Source organism: Natator depressus, chromosome 5 (assembly GCF_965152275.1).
Source record: "Natator depressus isolate rNatDep1 chromosome 5, rNatDep2.hap1, whole genome shotgun sequence".
Taxonomy (NCBI): Eukaryota; Metazoa; Chordata; order Testudines; family Cheloniidae; genus Natator; species Natator depressus.
The window spans coordinates 34,896,119-34,917,069 of NC_134238.1; the positions used below are offsets into that span (position 1 = coordinate 34,896,119).

The 20,951-nt window shown below is 42.2% G+C and overlaps 1 protein-coding gene across 3 annotated transcripts in view; it reads right to left on the reverse strand.

Annotated features, from left to right (window-relative positions):
* Window positions 1-20,951, reverse strand: part of ANKRD55 (ankyrin repeat domain 55) — a 70,611-nt gene that overhangs the window by 27,085 nt on the left and 22,575 nt on the right. For all 3 annotated transcript variants that reach the window (XM_074953956.1, XM_074953955.1, XM_074953957.1), the window contains exons 2-6: window positions 19,913-20,035; window positions 16,132-16,262; window positions 14,314-14,423; window positions 9,322-9,382; window positions 5,004-5,132 (exon numbers count right to left, since the gene is read on the reverse strand). In XM_074953956.1, the coding sequence (XP_074810057.1) occupies window positions 5,004-5,132; window positions 9,322-9,382; window positions 14,314-14,423; window positions 16,132-16,262; window positions 19,913-20,035 (554 nt within the window). The remainder of the gene's footprint in view (window positions 1-5,003; window positions 5,133-9,321; window positions 9,383-14,313; window positions 14,424-16,131; window positions 16,263-19,912; window positions 20,036-20,951) is intronic.

Sequence of the window (20,951 nt, forward strand, 5' to 3'; positions counted from 1 at the left end):
TGTTTCTAGAACCTTTGCCACTATTGTATTTAAGTGGCAGCATTATCTGGGATTTAGAACATTTTAAAGAAATTACATTTGATCTCAACTTTAGTAAACATGCTTTCACGATGCAACTAAGTTTCCTTCCGGTTACAAAGATTATTGCTTGTTTGACTGAAAGGGGAAAAACAGCACCCAAGGCCCTGTTTAAATAGGGCAAGTGAAACTACAGGGATGACAGGACTGGGTGTTCACTCACCTACAGACAGACATTCTCCTGTGTTTGTGGTGAAATCACATGCAAAGCTCCTAGTGAAGCCAAGGGGAAGCGTGTTGTGTACATATACAAGGGAAGAATTTGGCTCTAAGTAGGTGCAGAGTTTGGCAGCTGATTGACTGTTCTACAAGGAAGTAGCCATGCTAACACTTAAGAATGGTGGGCCCAGTTCAACACTGCTTATTCAGCAGTATGAACTGGAGTATTTTCATGTGCAAAAGCAGGGGCTGTGTGTGTGTGTGTGGGGAGGGGCAGCAGGGATCTCTCGAGCAATTTTGGCTGTCTCGGGGGAGTGCATGCTGGAGCGCATGCTGGAGCAGGGGCTCTCACCACCCTTTTTTATGGTGCAGTGTGCATTACCCTACTGAATTGGGCCAGCAGCATGGAGGTGGGTGGAGGTGCCATAGCTCTGCCTCACCTCACCAGGAGGTCAGAATTCAACTGTCCTGTATTGCTCCCAAGCAGGGCCAGATACAGCCTGCCCCCAACTTCCTTATTTTCCATTTCTAGGTACTTTAATTGCATAAATGAAAATACTTTGGGCCTGATTCACTACTGTGGCATGCCTCCCTTAGATCTGTATACACTGACCCAGCAACACTGATGGAGCTGAACCAGTACAAACCCCTAGTGCACATCTGCAAACTGTGACTTGCTCTAATCTCTTACTCTCGTTTCAAAGGAGCTGTGTTTTACTCTGATGCAGCATGTCTACAATAGGGGCTTACACTAGGGCAACTACATCACTGTTGCTCTTCCTGTACAACCAACTTCTGGTTTAGGCAAGGCCTGTCTGGTTCTCTAGTGTCATGTGCCTGGAACTCTGGTGGGGAAATGAGATGCACAAACTTTTTTTGTTTGCACCTTGCCAAGTACTAAACATGCATTCTTTGAAACTGTAGGCAGAGGAAATATATTTATCTCCCACCCACACATAATAACTGTAATGGGGTGTGATGGTGTAAAATGGTGTATGTTTTAGCAACATCTACCCACACTGCCTCTTTTCTGTGCCTTCTGGCACAGGTTTCTTTACTATGCCTGATGTTTCATCTGCTGCTTTCCTGGGAAAAAAAAGCACAAGGCCCCATTCAGCTGAAAACAGCTCCTGCAGCTGCTGGCTCTGGGAGTTCTCTGGGCCTCTTGTGCTTCGCAGATGTTTAGCACAGCTCTTATGGGAAAAATATCCCCTCTTCAGCAGCTCCAGAAGTGGTTACTAGACATCCCTTGCCACTACCACCTCCACAGCACAGTCCTGGGACTCCACCTCTGGGCTCTTGTGAAAAAGTTTGGGGGTATCCACTGAGCATTTTCAGAGTTCCCCAGATCTCAGACTGTGGCAATGAATCCTTCCCCATCTAACCACGTCTGTCAGCTTGGCAGGAGCTTTAGACAGGCCAAAGCCTTATCCTGCATGGGCAGCAGGTTTGCTCCTGCCTGGGATCAGCTATGGAGGGAAAGTTATGCTAGTTATTAGTCTCTATTTGCCCTTATATTGACAGGGAGGTAGAGAGCAACAGCTATCAAATACTACTCCCTGGCTAAGCTCAAGTCAGAGAAGGACACTAAGGCCTAACACTACACAGTTAGGGGAATGTAAGGCAGCTTATGTTGACTTAATTATATCAGTGTCTACACTACAGCCTTGTCCTGCTGAGGTAGTTGTCCTACGACACCGACAAACATACACGATATACACGAGAAATGTATGACATATGTCAGTGTAGTAAGGTAGACACTGCGTCACCCTAACATCAGCTGTCTTGTCAATTTCATGGCTCCATACTGCTGCTGGGAGGCTCCCCACTCAGGGAGGTGAGAAGCCTGGGTGGCTGCCCCCCTCCCCAGCTCCCACCAAGAGCTGGGTGGGGAAGCTGAGCTCCAGGTGGGAGGGCTCTTAGCCTGCCACACTGCCCTCTTCAGTCAGGGGAAGTGCTCCTGGTGAGGACACGCATCACTGACAGAAGGAGGGTAGCGTGGACATCAGCCACCACAGCAATTGCTGAGCCGACTTTAAGTCAACCTAACATAGGTCAATTTTGGGCTGTAATGTAGACATGTCTAAGAGACTACGCCTGGTCCAGATATTTAAACCTGCCCATCCCTCTCCACTCCACACCCCCAAGAAATAAAGACTGCGAACCAGCCAGGTTCACTAACAGAAATTTCACAGAACAAATCACAGCAGTGAAACAACACTTATTCCCTCTGCTGTCAGGCAGACAGAGTAATCCAGCTGCGAGTGGGTGACTTGAATGAAGCAAGAGCAAGGATTTGTTAACCACAGGAAACTGAGGGCTTATTTGCACCATTCAACCTCCCATGTTTTCCCAAAACTTGCATTGCACATTTGTTGTTCTGAGAGAAAGGTGTCGGGGGATATGGACTGAGTGGGTATGTCTACACTGCACACTAAGGTAGGGCGTCCATACACAAATCAATCTGACTTGGGTCAGCAACTGCTCGGGACACAGGTCTTAGGACCCTGCAAATGGGTTGGGTCAAAAACCAAGTCCCACTGAGACTCGGGTCCAACACCTGTCATTTTGCACAGTACACACAGGTCAAGCTGCAGAGTGAAGCCAGGTCTGCATAGCACAGTATGAATACATTAGCATGGCTGAGAGACCTGGGTTCAGCAATTGTAAACCTATGTTTAGAATGCAGTGTGGAAACACCAAGTCCGCAAACCTGGGTCCCACAGACCCGGGCTTAGTGTGCAGTGTAAACATACCCAATAAGGCTTCCACTTTGCCTTTTTGGACTAGCTTGGCCCTCACAGAGTTTGAATGCTGGACCCTCCAGAGCTTGCAAGGTACAGAGTTTCAGAAATTTTCAGCTGGATGGAACCTACACTGAAGCAAATGTACAAGAACTATTAGAATAGATCCCTTTGAAATACCAAGGCAAAAAAAAAAAAAAAAATCTATAAGACAATTAGTTTTGAAATGATCAGAAAAATACGAAGTCAGAGAGGAAGTGTAGTTGAAAGTAATGCTATGTATGGAGGCTACACATTAATTCTATACCAGACCAGGGGGGAGGGAGATATTTTAAGCAGGATAGAGTTAAGACCAAAAATGTTAGAATGGGGATGTTTAATCAGTGTATCTTCTCCTTGCAATTCATGTTTTCTGTTTATATGATACAGAGATGTTTTGAATACTTACTATAAAAGTGTCACTATAAATCAATAAAAGTGTACAGTAAAAGCTTTGTCATCAGGCATGTTGGGGAATGGGGGGTGCCAGTTAGTCAAAAGTTCTGGTTAACTCAGTTATACTTATTAATGGAGGGAGTTTGGGTGTGGGAGGGGGCTCGGGGAAGGGGTACGGGAGGGGTTTCAGGGTGCCGGATCCAGGCAGCGCTCACCTGAGGTGGCTTCTTGCCAACAGCGACATGTCCCTGCTGCTCCTAGGTGGAGGCCTGGTCAGGCGGCTCTGTGCGCTGCCTCCGCCCGCAGGCGCTGCCCCCGCAGCTTGTGTTGGCCATGGTTCTCGGGCAATGGGAGCTGCGGAGCCAGCCCTTGGGGAAGGGGCAGTGCACAGATACCCCGTGGCTGTTCCTCCGCCTAGGAGCAGCAGGGACATGTTTCTGGGGAGCCATGTGGAGCCAGGTAGGGAGCCTGCCAGCCCCGCACCAACTGGACTTTTAATGGCCCGATCAGCGGTGCTGACCGGAGCCACCAGGGTCCCTTTTTGACCAGGTCTTCCAGTCAAAAACTGGACACCTGGCAACCCTATAAAGATTTGTATTGGGAGATATCAGAAATGCCGATTTCTAGAGATTTCCAGTCGGTAAAGTGCTGGATAACAGAGCTTTTACTGTACTTTGATAATTGCACTGTAACCTACACACAGAACTCATATTTAGCATTAAAAAGTTATCTGAAGCAAAGTTCATGCAGGACACTTAAACAGTATTATAGATAAATACCTTACCAACTGCTTAACATGATGCATCCTAAGGAAACCATTCACTTTTCTATAGGATACTACTATTATTATAGTGCCTAGTCACATCTGATATTTGCCTGCTGTATTTTTCCACCTTTAATGAGTCCCTCAGTAATTTCTTAGCTGTTGTACATTTGGGGGAGCATTTCTGATGGGTAGTAGAAACCCTATAAGGCCCCAAAAGTGGCTCCCCGATTGCCCCATATAGCAATGATTTCTTTATAACTTGATAGGAAGAGCATTTAACATTACACTGTACTTAATGAAGTTAGGATTTCCACAGGATGAGAGCTTCAAGCCTTTAGAACACTGTCCTGTAACAATATTTGCCATTTTACACTACATGTATATTATTTTATTCTCAGTGGTCTGAAGTCACAGGTTTACAGCCCAGTCCTGACAGGCGTGGAGCACTCTGGCCCTGATCCATCAAAAACACGCATGTCCTTAACGCTCAGCACGTGACTATTTCCAGGGACATAAATGCTTTGCTGGATCAGGGCAAGAGAGCTCAGCACCTTGCAGCATCAAGCCCATATTTAATATTTGTTAATAATGGTGTTGTGCCACAGGAAACATGGGCTAGATCCTCAGCCAGTGTAAATTGGCACAGTTCCCCTGGCTTTGAGCAATGCAGGCCAGTTTACACAGCTGGGGTTTCCTGCCCTAGGCCTTTCCAACTGAAATTCTTCTTCAGTTCTGATGCCCCATGCCTTAGAATTTCAGACAACAAACAATCATTGTAATGCACGTGGTGTATTGTTAAAATATTGATAGTTAGCCCTCACCTGTACTGCCCAGTGAAGAGCTGTTTTAAAGTCTTTGTCCACCAGAGTTGGATCTGCTCCTTTCTGCAGCAGGGTTTGCACATGCTGGGGCTGATTGTGGAAAGCAGCCCAGTGAAGGGCGGTCATTCCCTAAAAAATCACAATCCAAGACAGTAAAGAATTATCATTCACAGAAAGATTTAAAACGTCAAAGGATTTAATTTTCCTTTTCACTAGAAGTGAGTTTAGGGTGACCAGATGTCGTGATTTTATAGGAACAGTGCTGATTTTTGGGTCTCTTATATAGGCTCCTATTACCCCCCACCGATTTTTCACATTTGCTGTCTGGTCACCCTAGATGAGTTGGGCAATTTGGAGATCGGAAATCCACCTGCTCAAGATTGAATAATTTGAAGCAGTTTCTGGCTTAATGGGGTTGTATAAAAAAAAAAAAGTAGCAGCCAATAAAAAAAGGTAGACTACTATAGAAGACATACAAATATTAGATACATGCCTCTTTTATTAAAGTAATACATCAGTTAGAAGCATAATAGGTTCCTCACATGTTAAAGTTGCATACAGTTCCCAATAGAAAGCCCTCTTTTAGGCTTGTGTTTTATCACAATGCAACAGCCTTATCTCTAACTCACAATAATTACTATGGGTTAGCTTCTCAGCTGGTGTAAAGCAGTCTAGCCCCACTGACTTCAGTCTGGGCCGGCTGAGAAAGTGGGCCAGTTATTTTAACAGTAATCTCAAAATACAAACATCACAGGCACCATTTTGAAAAAGAACAACAACAAAAAAAAAAACAACCAAACAATGAACGGAGAACTTGATTCTCTGCTCTATCGAAGCTGTCCTTATGCAGTGCAAACTGGTCTTAGCAGACCAAGAATCCACGTTGTATGTGCACATCAACCAACATCAAAAGCAAGTCCACATATACACTTTAAATCTATGTTACACACTTTTCCTATCAAGGTACCTAAGTAACATCAGTCTTAAGAAATATAATATAAGCACCATTCTTGTTTGGTGGCTTGTTATACACCCACTTTGCACAGGCATCAATGACTACACAATGTGTGGAAATCAGTTCTGTGGTTTCTCTTAGTTTCCAAGAGGGTAAAAACCCAAATCATGTAGAATGGAAGAAAAATTAAAACTTCAAATAAAACTCCAAATGGTTGCCAATCAAGTCCAAATTCCTTAACATTAATTTCTCTCTGCTCATTGAGTCTGGGCAGGGGTTGGGAAGTCCAAATACTTGAGAGATCAGTTAAACCAGGTTTTGGTTATTTTGGTTTTGCAAAACTTCTTCATTGGGGCTTTGTTTTTTGTAAAACTAAAAACCAGGGTTAAATCCAGCCCCATTTAAGTTAATGGGAGTCCCCCCGCCCCACCCCATCAACTTCAGTGGTGCCAGGAGTTCACCACAGGGACCTGACACTGCTGATGGACACTGAATATCCTGGACCTCTTGACCTGAGGCACTACAGGAGGGTTTTCTGCCCTGAGAAGTGAGCGCGAAGCTAGTTTAGGGGAACAATGAGTCAGTGTAGCCAGGGCAAGCTACAGGACGCCAGATCAGCCTCCTCTCATCCATCTGCTGATAAAAGTGGTAGGTGTCCCCTTGAAAAGTTACCCACCTCCCACTTTGGCCCCAATGAGCAGGCCCGCAGGCAGCAGCTCACCCACCCAAACTTCTGTGTTGCCATCTGTGCCCCCCCCAAAGGTGGCATGTAATGTATTAGAAAACTAAACTCCCTAATCATTAATATTTGCATGTGATGTACATACAATAAACCCACAAAGAAATGTACAGATATGTGCTGGAAATATGTTCTGAAAATGTATGTGTCGACCAGTACCAGTTCCAGACAAAGGAATATGCTTGAATGAGTCTCCAGTGTAAATTAAGCAAGGTGTGACCAAAGAAAGAAAAGCACATTGCCACGCAAGTTAAATAAAGCCATCAGGAGAGACAGTGGGGACAGATAATCACTTTATAACCTTGACAGGGGTTGGAAACCACACCCTCAGGAAGCCTTTCTGAGGAATTGTGTGCCTCTAATTTTTGTTCAGCTGCCCTCCTTCTGGAGGGATTTTCAATACACATCTCTTGGCAGCCTCCACTGAAAGTCCTTAGAGATAGCCCCAGTCATAGAAACAGTGCGGCTGCCAGCTGTATTTCTTACTATTTAATGTGTTTGGGTTTTGTGGGGTGGTTTTATAAAGTTACAGGAAAAAAAAAACTTGTTTTCCTTTAAATTGGGCAATAGCTAGGAGAAGAGCTGTTAGTGCAAACAAGCTCTGAGCACATTTCCAAGCAAACATGAATAACCAGGGGTCTAGCACTGAACCGTCAGACAAATATGCTCCTGGTGCCAAGTGGCGTTTAATACACTTTTGACCCTTGAGATTTTAAGTTGAATGTGGTAACATACAGAAAAAGCACTGAGGATTCCAAGTGTCCTGCATGGTTCACATTAAGTTTTAATTCTGTACAACTCACCGAGACTATAACCCCACATTTTCAATATAGGGCCAAATCCTAGATCCTGTTCAGGCTGTTGTAAGTCCTATATAGCCAAGTAAAAAGGCTCTGCAAACCACAGTGTAGATGGGCACGAAGTACAAGGCAGGAACGAAATTTGAAAGTTAGTGCCCTTCAGCAATATCCTCAAGTTGCTGCCAGGCTGGAGAGACATATTTGAAACAATGCACCAGATTCTCTATTGTGTGCTGGCTCCTTTGTGCTGAATGGATGGAGCTAGTAAGCAGCCAGATGTGGCAAACAGAGTTCCTCTGGTGTGGGATGTGGAGCCAGCATATCTAATCCGTCTCCCGGCACAGGGGTATATTTAGTTGGTGTACAATTAAGGACCATAGCAATCTGGCATAAAATGGTTGCTGGACCTATAACACGGCTTCAGGCAGACCTCCCAAGAAGAACTATCTGCCTGATGGTGAGATGCTCAGTGAAGCAGAGAATCTGTCTAACTTGAAAATAAGCAAAGAAATCCCTATCTTGGCAGGTGACGTAGGAAGGATGTGCAGGGAAGCATAACTGGTGGCATGTGGAGGGAGTGGGTTTATTGGCCCAGATTCCATTTGCATCTGCCAGCTCCATTTGAGAGCAGTCAGCCAGGAGATCCACAGTGAGGCAATGCAACTAGGGAGACCAGATGTCCCAATTTTATAGGGACAGTCCCGATTTTTGGGTCTCTCTTATATAGGCTCCTATTACCCCCCACCCCATCCCAATTTCACACTTGCGGTCTGGTCACCTTAGATGCAGTATGTATATAAACTGGGAAAAATGAAACCAACTTCTGTAAAGTGCTCTGAGGCCATTAGCTGAGAGGTGCTAGATCAGTGCAAAATACTATAATTAGGGCTGTCAAGCGATTAAAAAAAACTTAATTGCGATTAATTGCAGTTTTAATCGCACTGTTAAATAGAATACCCATATTAAATTTAAATATTTTCGGATGTTTTCCATATTTTCAAATATATTGATTTCAATTACAACACAGAATACAAAGTGTACAATGCTCACTTTATATTATTTTTATTACAAATATTTGCACTGTAAAAGAGATATAGTATTTTTCAATTCACCTCATACAAGTACGGTAGTGCAATCTCTATCATGAAAGTTGAACTTACAAATGTAAAAATAATAATTTTACATGACTCCCTTCAGCTGAGTGAGCCCTTGTTTGCAAGGGAGGGTGGATTTTACCTCCACTTGGCATGCAGCGGGGCCGGGGGAGGGGAAAGGCTGATGCAGGGAGTGTGGGATTGCCAGGCCGCTATCCTCTATGACAGCGTTTGTCAAACTTTTTGTGCTGGCAACCCCATTTGGACATATATATATTTTTTACCCTCCTCACTAGAAAAAATTGTGGCCCCCTACCTTCAAACCCCCCCCCCCCCCCCGGGCACAGGGCTTCCCCACCTCAGGGTGCGGGGCTCTGGGTTTCAGTCCCTCTTGGAAGCAGGGCTCCAGCTCAGCTTGGGGCTTCGGCCCCCTCCACTGCTCTGAAGCTGTGGGCTGGAGCTTCAACCCTCCCCCGACCCTGGCTGTCCCCCCAAGCTGTGGGCTGGGGCTTCAGCCCCACTCCTGCTGCGGATGCTTCCCTCCCCACCCAGAGGGATCTGATTAACACTTTAATTTTGTTTTCAGTTAATTGTAGGTGTTAAATTATAATTAGGGTTGTCAATTGCAATTACTATAATAAAAAAAGTAATTCTGTGGACCCTTTTTAGGCAACAGGGAAGAATATGACCTGATGCATGGTACCATTACAGCTGGTGCATGTTTACTCACCTCATTGTCCCGATGATTAATGTCACTTAGATGCGATTGCTGCAGCAGCACCGCTAGAAGCCTGTGGAAGCAAAGATATATTTAATATGCTACATTGACGGCTAAAACTGGATGAGAGGTTGTTAGAGAAACAGAACCCACAATTGAAAGCAAAATTAACAGCAGTGATGGATGTGAACCAGAATCCCAGATCTTGTATGTGTTCATGTTTGAAAGCCAAACCCAGATCCACTTCTGAAGTTTGTGGCTTACTCTATTTGTAACTAAAACCAGAACACAAACTCAACACTTGGAATCAGAGGTCACCTGTACGTAAATGCAAAAGCAGACACAACCAGGAATAATTCCAGTGTTAGTTTCCAAAATAATAAATGGGCATTAATATATCAGAATGTGTAGTGAATACCTGAGCAATTTTTTTATAGCCTAGAAATCAATAGAACTATTCATTGTGATCCTTTTAAAGTGTTAAACAGAAATGCAAATTACCTTCCTATTATACTTTTGTATTCTTGGATTAAGAAGCCCCTGTATGCATGCACACACAGAGACAGGGTTAGATTATGGCTCCCAGTCTCTCTGTTAGGAGTAAGGCAATTATGCCATAAACTGGAATTTATGGAGAAATACATCTGTTTACTTTTGTAGAGAAGTAGAGTATAAACACTCCCATGTTGTGGCGGGAATAGTTAGAACTATTATACATGAGATGTTGGTTTTTCATGGTATGGAGCCCTGAAATTGACAAGACAGCTGACGTAAGTAACGCAGTGTCCACACAGACACTGCATCACCTTAGCTACACTGACATAAGCCCTATGCCTCTCATGGAGGTGGAGTTATGTCAGTGTATTAGGGCACTTACTACAGCTGTGTCCCACCATTGTATGTTCACGGACATAGTCAGGTCAACGTAAGCTGCCTTAGATCGACTTAGCTGTGTAATCGAGACCAGGCCTTAGGTGAAACAATGGTTTTATAACCTGAAAGATTTTGCCCCAGGATTTTCATAATCACCCTTCAAACTACTGCAGTTAACTCTGAAAATGGTTTGGTCACTGGATTTGGAGCAGGCAAATTATGTTTTATAGAAGTGCGCTGAGCATTGGTTAAAGTGTGGAGATGGTAGGGATATCTAGACCATCTTGTCACATCCTCATCTCAGGATCAGCCAACATAGACTCTTATGCCTGTTTAGAGTCCATGTGACACTGGCAGATGTAAGGGTCTGAGCTAGCAGAACCCCACTATCAGATTGGGACCATAATACTCACCCAAGGCATGGTAGGTTATGTGGAAGTACTTGCTCCCCCTTCAAACAAAATACAAGAGAAAGGCTCTTCTCTCCTTTGAAATCTTTTACTCTGTTTCTTAGCTGGACAATCCTGAATTGCTCACAGTATATTTTTTGTATCAAGTTGTCCTAAATGTGTTCTATCAGTCTTAGGTTTAAACAGAAGACATACTATGTAACTTAAGCAATAAATACATATCCAAAATTAGAATATTAGTTAGTTATTTCATACCATTCTATAAACACATTTGATAAATTCAAAGCCTATAATTCTTTCATGGTATTCATGTGGTATACCTCACTCTCATCTGAAAACAAGTAAAGTTCAGGTGGATGTATTATTGAACTTTAACAGTATCAGGTTGCAAAAATATAGCAAGTTGTGACCCTGCATCATCCCACTCCTGTCTCTTTTCTAGGCACAAACCACCTAGAGACCTTCTTCTGGTCAAACACCTTGTACAATTCATTCACAGTCTTCTCCTCACCACCCTTATAAATGTTTTCAGGTCTATATTTACAATAGCATACACCCCTCCACTCACTCAATTCAAGACTCAACACCTAAAAGGCCCACCAGTCTCTTCCTTCCCCCTGTGCACTTCCTTCCTGTGCCTTTTCTACCTCTTGGGTAATGGGCTAATTAGCCTTTGGGGCTCTTCTCAGCCCATCCCAATCTATCAATTACTAGGCACAGCTTTTCCTCTCAGGTTTACACCATGGCAATGTAATTGGTGATCCAGTGATCAGAGAGCTGGTACAGATACAGTTGCCCAGAGCTCTGCCACACAAACCTATAATGAAATGCAGCCCTGCCATTTATTTAGCTGTTTGTGCATTAAGCCTGAAAAAAATCATTCTTCAGTCATGGACTGTGAGCTATTAGACAGTACAACTGGTTTAAAGAAGCTGCATTCGAAACTGCTTAGTGATCATTTGCAGAAGTTACAATTCTCCAAGGAGGCAAAAAAATGATTTGCTCTGAAGTGACATACCAACGTGGCAGAACCAGGGTGTAACACACCCAGATTCTTTTCTAACCAGATACTCTCTTCAAAAGTATTAAATCAATTAAAAAATATTATTCGGCCAATGGCACACCAGGGCCTGGACTCAGACTGGTATGATCACTAAAAAGCAAATGGGTGTTACAGCCCTCTTCTGAGGCATGCAGCCAATTGCATAGTCAGGCCATGTTATAATGGACTTAAAAGTCAGGTCATTTTGAGATTGCTGCAGGCCTGAATCTTACCTGTTCTGGGCCTTAAAGGGCGTAGATTTTTTTTGGTGGGAAGTAGAGGAAACATTTTTGTGGTAAACTGATATAATTAATAAAACCCCAGACTGACAGCTCAGAAGTTTGGTATATTAAAATAAGTCCAGGTGGAAATGGATTAGTGGGTAGAAGGAAGGAGAGATGATCAAAAGGTGCTTGATAAATTCATCTATAACATGGCTCTGTAATTTGTTACATAGTTCCACAAATTAACATGGGATATAATCAATTAAATTAGTGTGTGTGTGTGTACATATACATACAACCCCCCACAACACTGAAAGTCTGCAACTACACAGATGAGCTCTGCCAATTTTAACTACACATGTAGCATGTGGAGAGTCAGCAGGGTCCATTTATCCCATTTCTCACTGAAGGCTCAGCCACTCTATGAAACATGCATTGAAGTTTAAAAACTTGCCAGCCTTTGTGCCTGAAGTGTTTAAATGGACTGATTACAGCCTGTTGATTTCAGCTTGGTCTGTGTGCTGCTAGCTATTCCTCCAGCGCATTGATTTATAGCAATGGGCTGCCAGTTCTTAAACTCAGGTGAGGAAGCACTTCACAATTAGCCACCGCATTTTGTCTTCCTTTCAAATCTAAATAGTTGGCAGAGAGCAAAAATGAGTCCAATGGAAAAATCTCACTAATGGGTATGGCACTCCAGCTGCGCCTTCTGGTAACAGGGCAATCATATCCAGAACTAATTTTGTTGACTTGGGCTAATAAGACAGATGAAAAAGAGCTGAGCAGCTGGCACACGCCTGTGTGGAGCAAAGTTCTGCTTGTTTCCATGGGGACTGTGAAAAAACTTCAGGGAACTCTGTGTGCTGCTGTTGTTAAAGTAAATTACTGTTTCCTTTCTAATATCAGCATGTTCAGTGTGGCACAAACATAGCCTTTTCTCTTCAGAGGCTTTGTGTAATGATAATGCACTCTTGCTCTGAAACCCTCCAACTGTACCATCAGAGTGATGCATGAAAAACAATGATGAAGGTGCAAAATTAATACATAAGGAGACATTATAGACTGTCACAATACTCACCTGTAACTTGAACATCAAGTTACAGCTTTGCTGCATCAGATGTGTCAAACCGCCGCTCTAAGTTCTATGCGTTTCTTGCAACTTACACTTTCAACCAGCCTTTTTCAGCTACTCATAAACGATTTACTCAGGAGAGATTTTGCATGAATTTAATCAACTTATATAAATCAGGACTTGAAAAGCTTTAAGAAGCATTCTTATTCACAAAGGAAACTATGATACAAATAGCACATTGGCTTGTGACTTGTTTTGGTGAACTGCTCTTCAGACTTTTTGATACATCTTTAATAACAGCTGTCAAAAATCAACTGTACTACATCTTACCTGATCCTTTAGAGCTACTTTCCATAGGATGGACCAAATCTTAACAGAGTTTGTCTTTTGAACAACTTTCCTCCCATTCATAAACCCATAGGTTGCCTCCCCTCCCAATAATAAACTATTATATTCAAAACAATAGTATAAATACATCATATTATAAATATATTATATATACATATTATATAACAGAGACATGTTCTATGACTGTGGCTCCAAGGTGCTATAATAATACTAATGAATTATAATAATAATAATAATACAAATATTTACTATTTAATGCCACTAACATTAGCCACGTAATATTGTGGTAGCTGTAGCAATTACTTGCACGAGAAAGTAACATTAGGAAAGTATTTAATAAATTTTTAGCTCTCTTTTAATGCAGCTGTAAACAAGGAGGAGCCAGAACCATGTGACCAGCTACCTCTCCATGAACCACGAGCAAGAGTCACATTTTGGGAACCTCTGCTTTAGGATATAGCCTATAACATTTAATTTATATAATAAGCAGTGGCAATAGAGTGCAGGGCAACTGGTTTTGTGGCTCCTGCTGGGAGACCTGCATTTGTAAATAATGCTGAAGCCTGAGTTAAAGAAGAACACCCTGAACACTGGCACCAAGTTAGCTAGGGAAAATACAGCATTGAACTATCATGGAAACAAACGTCCTGTGATATTTCTAGTATAGAGGACAGCTTGATCACGTTGGTGGTGATTGTTCACTGTGAGAAATCTGGAGTTTCAGTCTCCATTCTGAATTCCATTGCTTTTGTGAGGTTTAAATCAGATTCTTCAACCTGCCTGAACACGTTCCTGTAAAACAAGTGCAGCAGAAAGAGCCATAGACTTAGGTCTAAAGTCCCAATAGCTTCTTCATTTAAATATATGATAATCACCAGATGAAACAGCAAATCACACGGGTAATTGCCACAGCTAGCTTGCCTGCCCTACGCTGCCTCCAATCAGTCAATCTCCATGTTCTTTTGGTGACTATGTACCGGACTGAGAAGATGTTTTACTCAAATAAGCAAATGCCCTTTTAACATGTGGGCTTACCTCACATCAGGCTCTGCGGTAGCAGCGTGCAGTGGCAGTCTCCCATTTTTATCAGGTATGTTCTGCTTGGCACCATTTCGGAGCAGACTGACACAGCCTTCAAGCCACCCCTAAGAAAGAAAGTACAGAAGGTCAAAAAGGAATGGAGAAGATTTGGGGCCAGATCCTCAGCTGGTGTAATTCTGCTTACACCAGCTGAGGATCTGTTCGTTGGTTTCAGAAAAACATCTGGTTAGAGCTTCAAAGATGGTTCACGTTTGGTTCAAATCCTGGATTGGTTCATCCATCCACTTCTGTAATTAAACTTTTTAGTTCCACTGCATTTTGGCCTTTCTTTGGCTGTGGTGGGGCTGGAGGGCTGTTTTAAGATTTGCAGTAGACATGGCACTGAAAATTGCTGTTGTACTAGAAAGTCTTAAGTATGTTCCTGCATATGGCTTTTAATTAAATGAGAGTCAGCCAAGAGCCTGAGCATTTGATCTGATTTTCTTTATAAGAGGTTACCACAGGTAGTATATTGATATGAAAAATCTGAGAATTGAAGTTATTTTAGGTTTTGCTTTCAGCTGTTCGTTCTTGTTTTAGCAAGTGGCTTTTTACAGAGTTCAAATAGAAGTGTTATACTGAAAATGGCACCTTCATTTATGGGGATTGGACACTAATGGGAGTAAAATGCTGCACTGTCACCTTCAAAAACAAACCAAAGCAGATGAGCACTCTGGTTCTCACTGAGCAAAGTATTTTGGCATGTGCTTGAGTCCCAAGGAAGTCAAACGTGTGCTTAAGTGCTTTCCTCAAACTGGGGCCTCTGCAGGGTCACTCCCCTGCAGCTCAAGTCATCTGCCTGCCAAGCATGACTAGTATTTACTGAGAAGAGGTGGAATGAGGGAATTAAAGCACCTTTGTGTTTCCCACTGATCAAAGTTTTGTTGCAGAGAAGTTTGCAAACTTGGCTAAATCCAGCACTCAGTTGCATTCATGCACACATGCAATCCCATTGAAATCAATCCTCTGGGCAGATGTCACACCCAGATTCTCACGAGGCCTCACACTACTTACAGCATAGAAACCACCACTCACTAATTTAAATCACATGTAGCACGCTCACCTAAGGCTCATGGATCTGAAATTTCCCCATGCATCCAAGGCTCTTACTCTCGTTGTCTCTTTGACGCTAACCAAGGGAGTACATTACAATGATTCACTCTCCCTACCCCAGGCACCTGATTAAATTGCAAAGGATCGTGAGCCTAATCCTTAGGACATCCCTGAGGATTTTAGCCTATGTAAGTTTTGTGGCACTGGTCACTCTATAATGTAATTAACCATTTGGGGTGGGAAAACAAATGCTCATCCTATCTTATGCCTTCTGTTTAGCCTTAGAGACCGTAAGGATAAGAATTTCAGCTAAAACTTGGGAATTCTGAAGCCATGAGGCCAGCCTAAGTGTCTGGAATGTTTTCCAGTAATTTATTTTTTCAACAGATGTTTTTTCCCCCTTCAGGAAAAGAGGAAGGGAAAACACAGCATGTTACTAATCATAGGATTTTTTGAAAATATCTGGCAAAGGAAATATCTGTTCTTGAAAGTGACATGCATATTTAATATGTTTGACTGGATTGCCCATTCTGCTACTTTTGACACATTTTCTAGCTGAAAATGTCACAGTTAAGCTGAAGCACTGTTTTTTGCACAGTTCCCTAGGACCACACAAGTCTTGTACTTATTCTCCCCTTGCTGTGATTCAAAATTAGTCTTTATTACTTCACCCTCTTGCCCTCCCAAAGTGCTCTCTGTAACAGACAGAAGTCTTGGTACCAGATAGGTTGCAAGAGATAAACTGGTGCGTCCACAGGCATCTTGAGTATTAATATTTGCTCCCATCTTCAACAGCAATTTCACTGTATCAACTTGGCGTCCCGAAACAGCATGCATCAAGGGGGTACAACCTTGGGGGGAAATAGATACTAATTAATTAATTAAATAGACAATAATTCTTTTCCAATCCTTTGTTTGTTAAAGCCATAAGGAGGAGATAGTCTTTTGTTTGCTAAATAAACCACTGGTACATTAACAAACCTCCTCTTCTACCAACTGTTTAGCAACTGTACCGGAGGCACAAAAGAATTCCTATTCCAGCTAGCTGATCATCCAGTTTTTTAAAAAAATGTGCCTTAATTAACAAAAGGCTTGCCTAGTTAGCGTTTTGGTGGGAACATTCTTTTTACATTGACAAGCCTTCTATGTGAGTCAGGCCTCATGTAACAATTTTGAAGCTAAAAAGAAAAAATAAAAGGAGTACTTGTGGCACCTTAGAGACTAACCAGTTTATTTGAGCATGAGCTTTCGTGAGCTACAGCTCACTTCATCGGATGCATAGCATATTACCAGCAGGAGAGTGAGTTTGTATATGTGTCTGTGTGTGTGTGTGTGGGGGGGGAAGAGTGAGAAAACCTTGATTTGTGCTGGAAATGGCCTTCCTTGATGATCACTTGATGATCACTTTAGATAAGCTGTTAGCAGCAGGACAGTGGGGTGGGAGGAAGTTTTGTTTCATGGTCTCTGTGTGTATATAATGTCTTCTGCAGTTTCCACGATATGCTATGCATCCGATGAAGTGAGCTGTAGCTCACGAAAGCTCATGCTCAAATAAACTGGTTAGTCTCTAAGGTGCCACAAGTACTCCTTTTCTTTTTTCTTTTTACGAATACAGACTAACACGGCTGTTACTCTGAATTTTGAAGCTGATATTCCTCAAAATGCACACAAGCCCAGGCCTGGGAGATGCTCTTCTCCAACTTCAGTTTCACCCTACCTGTGTGTGCCTACAGGGTTTATGAAAATAGGCACCATTCTGAGGGCACAAATCAGCATGCACCTACAGATGATACTGCATGTACGCAATTGCTTCTTTGGAAATTGGCCTTCAGTCTAGAATATTTTGCCTTCTCCCACCTTTGGAAGTTAAGTTCTCTAGTAGCTACTCTATATTAGCTGTCTCCAAGGCTGGAAAGAGCAGCATAAGCAGCATCCAAACTAATACTTGATTTTCCTCAAGAATTTCATCACTGCATTTAAATTGTTTCTTCTCTTTTATGTCTTCTTAATAATTAACTACTGACTAACAGCAATATGCTCTTCTCCAACAGGTGATGGAGTGATTTAAAATGATTAAACTGATACATTGAACACTAGCAACTATAGTTTGAAAAGTGCTGTATATTTGTGCAATTTAAGGGCCTTATTCTCATGTGAGTAGTTTCACTGAACTCTGTGGCACTACTTGGGTGAATAAGTACCATTCAACATGAGAAAGCATTGCAAAATCTGGCCCTACATTTTGTCTTGAAGCAGGTTGTGATGGGTCCCTTCTAGGGTGCCATATGGAACTTGGGTACAGCTGAGCCCTCTGTTTTACCAGTCTGGGTTCCCTCTCACACTGTGACATTGTGACAAGCTGCAAAGCCCTCCAAGCTTGTGCTCACACCAACATCCACAGGCAGGTGCCACACCCAGCTGTGTTCATGAATGCTCTGCCAGCCACTGCATGAACCAACAATAGAAAGGCTCAAGCCAAAATATCTCCAGCTCCCCAGTCTAGGACCCCAGAGCTGTAGCATCCTGCCCTGGTCAAAGCTTGACCAGTATGAATTTATTACACAGTGCACCCTTCCCTCGATGTGAAGAGGACGATGCACAAGCCCTTGTTAACTGAGCTGAGATTTTTCCACAAACACTTCACTCAAAAACATACTGGTTAAGATAAAACTTAAAAAGGGTTTATTAATTATAGAAAGGTAGATTTTAAGTGATTATAACTGATAGCAAACAGATCAAAGCAGATTACCATAAGAAATAAAACAAAACTGCAATCTAAGCCTAATGTACTAGTTAGGATTTGAATCACAATTCAAAGTGTCAAGTGTCTCACCCAGTTAGATAGTACAAGCAGGTTAGCTTTTGCATACACAGGCAGGCTTCCTTCTTTCCTGCCTGGGACCAGTATTCCCCCTCTCCCCCACTTTCAGGTGTTGTGTTGTAGGGAGAGTGAGATCCAGTTATGATGATACTTCTCCCTTTTATATCTCTTCCAATTTGCTGGAAAGCTCTTTTGCTGTGACCTGGGTCAAAGAGTTCCCATTGTGTAGGGCTATCTCTGAGAGGTTTCTATTGTACACAGTTCCTGGGGTAATCCTGGAGCTTGTGTGCATTTCCTCAATAAGCCATCAACATTGTTTGGCCTTTTTATTGTTGTACCTGAACGGCTGCTTGTGGGTGTTCTCAACCTCACAACATCTTTCAGTAGCACATACAGAGCCAAACTTCATAACGTCACATACAATGATAGCACGTACAATCCAATGATATATTAATGTCTCGCAGTTCAAGACTTTTAGAATAATACCTCACAAGGCATACTTCGTATAAAACATATCATAATTATATGACAGTGGTGAATATGGGGGTGCCAGGGTGTCACACAGACGATCTCAGTTACATCAGTGCGTGTATATAAGTATCACCGAGTTACTCTGGAATTGAAACGTAATGGTTAGTCTACTGCAGGCAGTTAGACACCCTGCCTTTATTCTTCTGGTTTAGGAGCTGGAAGGTCAAAAGGCTCTCGTCTTGACTTTACTGAGATCCAGGGAACTATCTGAAGATAACACAAAGATCCCAATTTCTGAATCCAGATTTTACAACCAGTTTTCAGAAACAGACAGAGATATCTGCAGGGTGGTTTTTGTTTGTTTGTTTCTTTTTAAATGATTGAATCCTGCACTTTTCATGCTAATCCTGGGAAAATGCTGTGGTAAAAGCTAGACTCTTGATTGAACACAAAATACTTCAAGGGACAAGCTTTCAAAGATCTCTGGTTCATATTCACTTGGAAAATACATGCCTGAAAAGACAACCAAGTAACTGCATGCACTCAGATGGCACCCTGTCAGGCATGGCATGAGAACCTGAATAGAAAAAAATATGCAGCTTCAAGCATAAAACAGGTAACTGATTATACATGCAATTACTCTTTTGGCAAGAAACTGCATATGTTACCATTTTATTAATTGTCTGTTTGTACCTGTGCCCTTATTCAGCAAGCACAAATAACTGCTGGTGTACACTTTTTAAAATTTGGCCAAATGAGTCTTTAAGATGTCCAAAAATATATATAATTTGGATTTGACTAGAATAAATTATTTCTCCATCCTCCCCTGAAATTTCAGCAACTTTCCAGCATTTCTCTTCCTATGACAAACAATATAAATTCATGGCAGACGACTTTGTGTCTCATGTCCACTGTCTGATACATGGGATATTCTTATTTATATGTAAATGAATAAACTTTGTAAGGAGGAAGAAAATATTATTTTGTGGCCATCCAGGGACATCCAAAATGCATATTCCCAATGGATATCCCCCCCAAAATACCAATTTCCCATTCTATTGCTCATAAAGGGGAGAACTTGATATAATTCTACTTATGATGTTTCACTAATTTTTAAAGTCAATATTAAAAATGGAAAAAAGATGACAGCTCAGTCACATATTGTATTGATTAACTCGCTGGGAACAATCTAAACCCTCTAAGTTTTACCCTCGCTGTCGCAGCATTCTAATATTGAAGGGTCTTCAAGAATCACTGCAGTCAGTGTGTTGACGTCGCCATTAGCAGCTGTTTGGTAAACCACAGTGAGGTCGATTTCTTCTGCTGAATCACCTAGAGACAGATACATTTAAGTAGGTATGTGGGGAAACTCTACAAATGATGAATGGTAAAAATAATGCCATTTATTTTCATGAGGCTGGGTTTCATGAGACGTCTAACCAAAAACAATCCAACCAACATGATGTTGTATTTGGTCATCTGAATCATGTTCTTCAGTATCAACAACCTCCTACAAGTTCTCAGACAGAGTCGCTGAGAAGTATGTACAAGCAATCTTCTGAGGGGGCTAGGTTTCTGACTCAACTCATGAAGGCCATATGAATTGCACAGAATAAAGTCTGGAGTGAGAAACACTAAGTTGTAAAAAAAGAAACCCATCAATGAAGTTTTGACAAATTTCTCAAAAGATTAGCAGCCACGTATATATGTATGATACAGTGTAAGTTAAGGATACAGGTATTTTCAGTTTCTTTATTATCTCACCACAAAACATGAGGTGGAGATTATGAACTTGTTTCCTCTGAAATATTCTGATCCTCCTCCAGGAAATATAAATGTTTGCAATTTCGATGTTGGTTTTAAAGGCAAATAGTGTTTAAAACAAGGAAGTGTAAACTGGCCGGTGAAGATCAATGAGAATTGTATAGTCCTTATTTTCTCTCTGCATTCTATAGTGCCAGGTGGTAGAAAAACTCTGATTTAAAACTGAAGTAACATTCCGACAGGTGATCCTGATGACAGTTTGCAAGCTGAAATGGACATTGGGCCGATTTAAAATAAGCTTCCTTGAGGGGTGAAGGTGGGGTGGCTGGTGAAGAAAGCATTGGAGCCATCTCTGCCAGCATGCCATTAGTGCAAAGATCGCTTGTACAGAGGCTGTGACACTGGCTGTCTCCAGCTGCTTTAAGGCCACTTTGTACCACGGCCATGCAGAGTGGTCTTAGTTTGCTGGAGAATCCAGCCAAGT